General features: G+C 30.7%; 2 protein-coding genes across 2 annotated transcripts; one reads left to right on the top strand and one right to left on the bottom strand.

Annotated features, from left to right (window-relative positions):
* The first annotated feature begins 1,055 nt into the window (after window positions 1-1,055).
* LOC131854952 (lipoamide acyltransferase component of branched-chain alpha-keto acid dehydrogenase complex, mitochondrial) lies at window positions 1,056-6,945 on the top strand. Its single transcript, XM_059206136.1, has 9 exons — window positions 1,056-1,384; window positions 2,435-2,595; window positions 2,926-3,119; window positions 3,539-3,657; window positions 3,972-4,211; window positions 5,665-5,931; window positions 6,169-6,297; window positions 6,385-6,456; window positions 6,538-6,945. The coding sequence occupies exons 1-9, from the start codon at window positions 1,301-1,303 to the stop codon at window positions 6,700-6,702; spliced, it is 1,431 nt and encodes a 476-aa protein (XP_059062119.1). The 5' UTR covers window positions 1,056-1,300; the 3' UTR covers window positions 6,703-6,945.
* A 100-nt stretch (window positions 6,946-7,045) lies between these two features.
* On the bottom strand, window positions 7,046-9,118 carry LOC131854954 (m-AAA protease-interacting protein 1, mitochondrial). Its single transcript, XM_059206141.1, has 4 exons — window positions 8,614-9,118; window positions 8,052-8,489; window positions 7,582-7,780; window positions 7,046-7,306 (listed from the first exon to the last, which is right to left on the bottom strand). Exons 2-4 carry the CDS (start codon window positions 8,487-8,489, stop codon window positions 7,122-7,124), a joined length of 822 nt encoding a protein of 273 aa, XP_059062124.1. The 5' UTR covers window positions 8,614-9,118; the 3' UTR covers window positions 7,046-7,121.
* Window positions 9,119-9,334: the final 216 nt, after the last annotated feature.

Genomic DNA, 9,334 nt, shown 5'->3' with positions numbered 1-9,334 from the left:
TAAAAGGTATTGGTGTGTACAATATCAATATATGTCTTCTTTTTATTTTATTTCGATATTATATAAGTTTACAATCCGCGACCACATGATAGCTTAATAAATATGACACTTTTCCAATTGAAAAGATATTTTGTGTAGAAATCTTGACAGGTTTAGATGCAAGTGTAAAAACTAAAACAATGACAGCATACTCGCGTAAGAGCGCCTCTGTGATACACGTTAGCTATATAATAGGAGTCATCGCGTTTACCATTATTATTGTACCAGTAATCTGTTATTCTATTATAGGTTGCCCTCTGCATCTCATCATTACATTTATCGAATATATATTATTGTATTAATTCACTTTATTAACATGTTTATTATGTCTTTAATAAAACAATTGCTTATTGTGTGGTTTCCTTTTGTAGTGTCACTTTTACGTTAAGTACGATAATATTTATATTACCTTAGTATCCGATAGTTTTTCCAGTATATACTATATGTATAAACTACTAAATTCAATTCTAACCGATAGATATAGGAATACGCTTTTTGCAGCATATCGTACTGTTGAGTCTAGTGTATCTATATCTACACTAGTAAAGTTGCTTTATATATGTTTATTGAATTAACTAACCCTTAAACTAATTTTTTCTGTTATTACTCTATATCGGTCGAAACCAATGCAATCCAGTATGAATTGTAAAGAAAATAGAGATATAGATAGATAGATACTAAAGTTTAAAGCGTATTCGAATTATTTACTTCCTATTTAAGTGCTGGTCGAGTGTAATACAAAAATTAGAACTCACTTTCATATAGAGCATTTCTTTATAACTAACTAGAAATTGAAACAGAAATTAAAAACACCTTTTGTAGGTACTTTTAACCTGCCTGTGGTTTTAACCGATAATATTTATCATTTAAAACACATTACATAATACTGTACACAAAATAGGTTTCAATAACTACTACCTACTTGTCCCAAATAATATTTACAGCCATTTTATTTCATTTCTGGATTTCATATATGTAGTATAGCTATCTAATATTATTACTAATACAAACTGTGACCTCTGATACTTACGCGTCGAACTACTTACAATTCAACTTGATTGTATTATTTAAAGTTAAAATGTTAATCGTGCTCTTACGCTGATAATACGATAGCGTTTATTTAGTTCGACATCGGTCGTCACAATGCTAGCGGCATCTGTCCTCGATATGCTCAGTAAAAATAGTTTTACAATAATTTAATTCTGTAGACATAAATTACTCAAATAATAGTAGATATATTTGTGTTTGTGATTGTATAATTATGTCGTTTCTTACGAGAAAGTGTATAGTGACATTAAAAAATCTCCATAGATTTCAGAAATTGTGCTCGTTGAAATATAGCACCGTAAGTATACATTAAATATTTAAAAAAATAACCTAAATAAAATCTTACTTAAACTTCTTAATATTACATATATTGTAAGTCGTCGCCGCTAACAAAATAGGTAGATAATCATATAATACTGAAGTATTTTTTTATTGATGATAATGGAATGCTCCCGCCTGTTAACTATTTACGCTGGCGGGGCTCCAGTGGAGGATAATAGGATGAGTATGAAGTTAGGTTAGTTAGCACATCGTGACTACTTCACCAGCAAATAATCACGATGGCTTCCAGAGGAGATTACATGGAGGTCGACCTAACATGAAAAATTGTTAGCAATGGCGTTACAATAGCCCGTTTTACTAACTTTAGTCCGTAATACTATATTATATGTAATATTATATTATGTGTGGTAATACTAACAGTTCGTCTCCCAACATTTACCTATTTATTCCATGAAGTGGTTATCTAAGTATATTAATTCAGAAAAGTAAAAAATGATACACTTAACTTATTTACTATTTCAAACACAACTTCGACAAGTAGAATGTGTCTGCATAACGCATGTATTTTGCACGATTACGTCTATGTTCATTGACGTTTATATTGAATATTTACGTAAAAAAACACAAATATTTACTGTAGCTAGGTTATTTAAGTACTTAGATACATCATCCATCCATAGCAGCTATCTATATAAAAATATCTGTATTAACAATTAAAATTACAATTATGATAAACCGGAGATAAAAGTTACGAATATTTAACATGGTCATGAAATTAACATTAATAACGTTTAAAACAAATATACCTACACAATCCTGATAAGCAAGCAATAAGATAACGATTACGAAATAGTATGCTGATATTTCAAACATCTGCTTATCAAGACAGCAAATATAAACACGCTATATACGAAATATAATTGTATTTAATGTAATTACCATCGACTTTGTTAATTAGGAATATGTACCTAAATACTTACTTTACTTACATACTTACATGGACCGAAATATAAAAAAAAGTACAGTGGAATTAAGACAAAAATAAGAAATCACATATTTTTTACAGAAGAGTAATCTGCTATGCTGTAATACCATATTACGATACTCCAGAACAAAAGCATATGTACAGTGGCGCCAGTTTCATACAACTCAACTTGTTAACAAAATTATCGCTTTCAATTTATCTGACATTGGCGAGGGAATACGAGAAGTTGTCATAAAAGAATGGTAAGGCTTCGAGCATACACACTACATACAGTATCAATGTTTTATGTAAAGTTTGTTTTTCTAAGTAAATAAAAATATCTACCCCGATAATGAATCTTGACCAAGAAATCACTAAGCCTAACATAAATAAGAGAGTAATCAGAATAATCCCAACTAAAACCTATCAACGATTAAAACAGGTAGGTAAATACATAGGGAAGTCAAGGGTCCATACACCTCATAACACATACATTAGACAAACTAATTTAATTCGAAACAGAAAAAACGACGGAAAGAGTTCACAATGTAGGTATTTATATTGTAGTAAGAGCAATTACGTTTTCATTTTAGGTTTGTAAAAGTTGGCGATAAAGTTCAGCAATTCGACAATATTTGCGAAGTGCAGAGTGACAAGGCTGCAGTAACCATTACCAGCCGGTATGATGGTGTTGTTAAACAATTGTACCACGAGGTTGATCAAACAGCGTTGGTTGGTCGCCCGCTGGTCGACATCGAGATCGACAACGATGATAATGAAAATGAAGGTAATTTTATTATGTAATTGGAATAGTAAACACGTAATATATGTTATTTACAACAACAGCTATCGTATGACACCCGTTGTATCACTAATGCGTTGCCTACAGTCTACCTATGGAAAATTAATAATTGTTTGTGCAATTTCCAATTATTTTAAATTGATAAAATGATACATAAATAGAATGATTGAATATTCAAGGCATTATTTTATTATTAGTCTATGTAAGAACTAACACTGTTTTAACGAAAATGTCACGGAACATATAAGTATACAGAATGTAAAGCATTAATATAAGGGGACGGAACTCTTACAATTACTAATTTATTTGCAAATAACTCTAGATAGATAACACAGCGTTATTTAAGTCGTATTATTTAATAAAGTAGAAATAATTTTTAACTAATTTTTCTTTTAATATTACAGGTACGTCACTCGGATCAGGTATAGAAACAAGTTCAGAGGAGGTTCCTAAAACAGATGTAAATCAACGACCAAAAGTATTGACTACTCCAGCAGTTAGAAGAATTGCAACACAGTTCAATGTCAGTGTAAACAAAAATTAATATATTATACTCATATACTACTTTCACGGTATTAGTAGTACTAGTTAGTTAGTTATGATTAGTTAGGTAGTTATGATAAGTATGTTATAAGGTTGATCAAGTCACACAGTACATTACAATTAATAAAAAAATTAGACAAGTAAAATGACCACAACAAATTCTTGAATACTTACGAAATAATAATTATTTTACATTGATATCTAAATGAGAACAATAACGAAAAACATTTCGTAAATGTGTTTCATTTTATTCATTTCATTTCATTTTATTTCAATTAAAACCTCGATTTACAGGTAGATTTAAGTACGGTAAAATCAACAGGAAGAAATGGCAGAATTTTAAAAGAAGACCTTTTGGCACATTTAAATATAAGTTCAGATAAATCGAATGAAGTTCCAGAAATAAGTGAAATAATGGCAGTCCCTATATCAGTAACAGGTGCACAGGCTCGAACAGAAGTTTTAATAGAAGATAGAACAGTGCCGGTAACCGGATTTACGAAAGCAATGGTGAAGTCGATGACTGAAGCAATGGTAATATAAAATTTAATTCACATTACAGTTTTTTTTACGTTAGAGTTTGAGTTGTATTACCAACTAACAGTTAAGTAATTAAGCTCTATATCGTTGTGACATTTACGGATAGTCTTTAAAATCAAGCGTATTTCTTGGTCACACTTCTGTGAGATTGTAAATATACAGAAAATAAAATCTAGCAGATTTTATTTTAAGTGAACATATTTTAGTTCAATTGAGAATTTATGCCTAATGAAGAATGTTAATTAATTTTGAATATTAGCTTTCCATATTCTCTGTCAAAAATAAAAAGTATAGTGAAAGAATTACTTCAATACATCAATTCGTTTCTGATTTATAGAAGTAAACATGCGATGCGGACTCGTGTGACGGTGTGACGTCATAGTACAACACTCGCTCTGTCCGCTCGCGCTCTCAGAACCACGTCGTCTTACGTTTCATTAGAAATTATAAATATCTTCAAAAATTAACAAAAATTAACCAAATACTAGAAAATCATGTGTTGTGCCGAAATACATAAATACAACCACCAAAGTAATAGTTATTTTTATAATAATCACAAAAAAATTCAACAAATTTGATAACAGTCGTCGGGTCCTCTCTTTGGCGATGTAGCCACATTAAAAATGCTATAGTACGTTTACAGCCTCTGTTGGCGGCACAATCTTCGCAAGTTAGTTTAAAACTTCTTGGTTGTTTTCATTACATTCTAAACTGCAACGGTACCGTGTGGTACGTTCGCGCGTGATTCACGCTCTTTTTACTTGTATGTAACCTATAGCATCATCACCAAAGCTGTCTCTTGCCGACTTGATAAGTTACAAATAAAAATAAATAAAACGGCCTACGTACTTTATTAATAAGACAAATCAAAATTAAAAAAATATTTAGTATATCTGTTCAACCCACTATAAATCAATATATATATTTAGTTAAATTTACTAAGAGAAGTACCTATATTTACAGATGTACATACGTACTTATAGATATAAAAGTCTAACACATATTTGTTGTCTATAACGTAAAACTTAAAAGTTTTGGTACTTCTGCCTATTTTAGTTGCAATACTTGCAATATGACATCAGTTGGGTATTTCTTTTAACAAAACAATTTAAACCAGATAAATTATTTTCTAAATAGCAAGAAAAGTTTTTTACTTGCCTTTACATTTTTATTCCTCGCATTTCGGCGTCAACGATATCACTATTTGTTGATAAATAATGGGCAACCATTAATGCATCTATTTTAAGCATATTATCCGATTGCTATTTTTCGAATCCCTCATTCAACGTAATGGGCGGATAAAAACAAAACAAAATACTGACGACTCGCTACTAAGCGGGCGTTGTAAAATGACGTCACACGTCACGTGACTGTTAGCGGGACTCGAAATTTATCGTAAGTTTAAATTTCGAGATACACTTTTTAAAAATATACTCTTTTTTTTTAGAAAATACCACATTTTGGATTTTCCGATGAATACAAAGTATCCAAGTTGGTTCAATCGAGGGAGAGTTTAAAGTCTTTGGCACTGGAACACGGAGTGAAACTGACATATATGCCGATAATTATTAAAGCTGTATCATTGGGATTGACCTCGTATCCTATACTGAATAGTAGCTTAGATAACTCTTGTAACAATATTATATATAAAGCAAGTCATAACATAGGCGTTGCGATGGATACTCCCAATGGCCTTGTAGTTCCTGTAATAAAGGTAAAAGAAACCTAAATATTTAAATTTTATAATAATCAGACCGTCTAGTATTTGTAACACTTACATAACTTATCGGTTTTCTTATTTATATGTAACTTGAAAACTTAGATTTATTATGTAAAAGAATTATAGCGATTAACTATACTAATTTTGAAGACCTACCTGCCTATCTAGGCAGTTATCATCTGTATGTTATTTGAAGGCATCTGTATATTTTGAAGAGTTATTGTTTTTCAGAATGTACAAAATAAAAACATATTGGAAATAGCACGTGAACTCAATGTTTTACAAAACAAGGGTTCGCAAGGACAGCTGGGACTTAATGATTTGACTGGTGGTACATTTACTATTTCGAATATAGGCATTGTAAGTCAATTTTCCAATTATTAAAATACAAATCAAGTTATAGGTATATAATCAATATTAAAAACGTTGAAAATATTCTCATTTCAGGTTGGAGGAACTTACACAAAGCCCGTAATTTTTCCACCACAGGTCGCAATAGGTGCTTTAGGAAAAATACAGGTATATAATTATTTTTGTTGTTACAATTGTATTTTGTAGACACAATAAAAAATATTTTTTACTTCAAATTTTGTTTTTCAGGTACTACCGAGATTTGACGTGGAGGGAAATGTGATTAAAGCACACATATTAACAGTTAGTTGGTCTGCGGATCACAGAGTCATCGATGGGGTCACGATGGCACGATTCTCGAATCTCTTAAAAAGATATCTCGAAAACCCTTACACACTTATATTAGATCTATAGATATTTCTTGTTATTTTATGTTAAAATTTTTGTACAAATTTGTACTAAGAAAAATTAAATAATTTATATAATCTCAAGCACTCGTATATTAAAATGTATATGTAGCTTATATATTAGTGCTGACCACTCGCCCTTATTTTTTTACCATTTCTAAGCGTTTAGTATGTCGTACTATTACTAAGGATATTATTATAAATTGCACACATTTTCAAAGTACCAAGTTAATTAGTCCTTTTGTTATATAACAAGGTATAAACTTGTTGCATGTACTAGAATAGCAGTCGACTCTATGTAATTATTGTTTACAAAATCGTTCTGAATATAATGATTTATACAGGCAACATTAATTCATAATATATATTTATTGAAACACTTTTACAAAGTATAATTGTCATTTCACTTTTTACTCTGGACCATAATTATCGACGTAACACTTCAAACCGTGTAACCTTAAAATAAGCAATGGTCCATTCTGGAATACTGTGCGGAGTATATTCGCGATGAAATCTGGCAAATATTTCTGTGAATATCAAAGCATCGATGCTATTTATAGGAGTCCACTTAAGTGCCAAGAACGCCATGTCCACATCACAAAATTTCTTATCTATAAAGTAAAATAGCAAGCTATGAAATTTTCGAAATTAAATTACGATCTTTAATAAGGTAAAGTTTGGGCATGTTCTATATTGATGCCCTATAAAAGCAGCATATTTAATTTTTTAATAACCTGCCCCTGCTTTATGTAAACCGCCTGAAAATACTGTCAGACGCGGCGGGGTGCTGTTCTATATATAAATATGTATGAAGTATCTGCGACAAACATTATGCTTCAATTTTAATTTAATGTCTATATGAAACGTTACCTATAAGTGTACATACCAGCAATTCTAATAAAATAAACCTTGCGCGGAGAAGATATCTGAATATCGTCTCTATGTAATGCCAGCAGGGATCGCTGACGCTCGTTCCAGTTGCGTTCAAGCTCACGCAACAAGCTTTGTCGAGCCGCTTTTGTCAGCAAACCATTCAACTCAGCATATTGTCCTTGGCTTATCACTTGAGTGATTCGGGATATAGCCTACATGCATAAACACTTGTGTAAACAAAAATACTCTAACGTCTACTAAGCAAAAGCAATTTAATTATAATAGCACGACAAAAACGGCCACTATTTTCATGACACATTGCGTAAATTTATTTCAGTATAATGTGATAGTAAAATTACTATGAAGCTATAACGCCTCATGCATCGAAATGGTAATGTTGATATTTCTTTTTCGATTACATAATAGTAACTTTAATTATGCATATTATATCTAACGTCAAATAATTAAAAAAACTGTTCTTACCTGCTTTGTACCAAATTTAAATTCTTTTTCTATAAAAGTGGGATCCCAAATATTTCTTAACACGCTAAAATCAATTTTTAACATTAACCATGTAAATGGATTCTGGACCAATATAAGTTTAGGTACGCGTTTTTTCCGTTTCTTATTATCTCTTTTGCGAAAAAAAAAAGATTTTGGGAAACCGTTAAGGAAATCAAAAGTTCGCTTTGACCGCTTTTGTAATAATTTTGGGTCGATTAGTTGCCTTGGAGGATTGAATTGCCGAAATTGGAGTGATGGTTGAAATTTAAATCTCGATGAAAGTAAGGTGGGAGTGGGTGTGTGCAATGGAATAGGCAAAATCCATGTTGAATTATATTTACAACATGTCAGCAATGGTTCAATTATATATGCAACTGGCCAACTGCATTTTACTAATAATCTTGCTGCACCTGCCATCTGTAACATACAATATAGAAATAGTGTTTGTAACTACTTACAAAACTCTACTGAACTATACTTATTTCTCTTCTTTTTTTTACTCGAAATATAACTATTCTTATAATAATAATCTGACAATTACCGCAATCCCATTAACAAGACATATAAAATGTTTCGTTTATTGTATTTTTACAACTGCATTATTTTTAAACTTGTAAATTTTACCATTTTTACTGATTATTTTTGAGTAATTGTAATGAATTCTGAGTTGTCGTAAATGTCAAAATGATTTCTTTTTATTAAATGTTATAACAAATAGACAGTTATTTACAAATGATTAGACCTATTTTTAATACGTTCAACATATTCTAATAACTCCCTGTGTTGACATCAAAATCTACAACATTCACGTCTGCTCAATCTTTCTTGGTTTTGTCCTCAATTTGTCTTATCATTATGATTAATTTGTAGTATAAGCTAACTAAGGGCTGTGCTAAGAGCTAGGTCATTTCACTACACTAGAGAAATACCTACCTACCTCTAATCGACACGCTAATATATAATCTGCTAATTGGCTTTATTAAATATATCCAGACAGACCGAAAATAAGCATTTAAATATTCTAATGATAATATTGTCGTATATTTGTTATAGAAATAGAAATAGAAATAGAAATAATCTTTATTCAAATAAACTCATTACAAGCACTTTTGAATAGTCATATTTTGATTCTACCACTCATTCGGAATGCAGATTCATCACAAGAAGAATGAGCAAGAAACTTGTGTGTTGCTCTTTTTAATATATTTTTTTTTTATATAAATAATTACAGTATAACAAGTAAGAGGCATGCGATAATCAAC

This window comes from Achroia grisella, unplaced genomic scaffold (assembly GCF_030625045.1).
Source record: "Achroia grisella isolate CSIRO2021 unplaced genomic scaffold, CSIRO_AGI_Agris_v1 utg126, whole genome shotgun sequence".
NCBI lineage: Eukaryota > Metazoa > Arthropoda > Insecta > Lepidoptera > Pyralidae > Achroia > Achroia grisella.
This window is presented reverse-complemented; position numbering and strand designations above follow the sequence as displayed.

What these genes read in the sequence shown, in the direction of transcription:
- LOC131854954 (XM_059206141.1), bottom strand. Translation starts at nt 8,489, where the DNA reads ATGGCAGGTGCAGCAAGATTATTAGTAAAATGCAGTTGGCCAGTTGCA. An exon ending in TTAAATTTGGTACAAAGCAG is followed by an intron (nt 7,781 to 8,051) that starts GTAAGAACAGTT and finishes TTATGCATGTAG; the next exon opens with GCTATATCCCGAATCACTCA. An exon ending in TTATTTTATTAGAATTGCTG is followed by an intron (nt 7,307 to 7,581) that starts GTATGTACACTT and finishes TTTACTTTATAG; the next exon opens with ATAAGAAATTTTGTGATGTG.
- LOC131854952 (XM_059206136.1), top strand. Translation starts at nt 1,301, where the DNA reads ATGTCGTTTCTTACGAGAAAGTGTATAGTGACATTAAAAAATCTCCAT. An exon ending in GAAGTTGTCATAAAAGAATG is followed by an intron (nt 2,596 to 2,925) that starts GTAAGGCTTCGA and finishes TTTTCATTTTAG; the next exon opens with GTTTGTAAAAGTTGGCGATA. An exon ending in TTGTAGTTCCTGTAATAAAG is followed by an intron (nt 5,932 to 6,168) that starts GTAAAAGAAACC and finishes ATTGTTTTTCAG; the next exon opens with AATGTACAAAATAAAAACAT.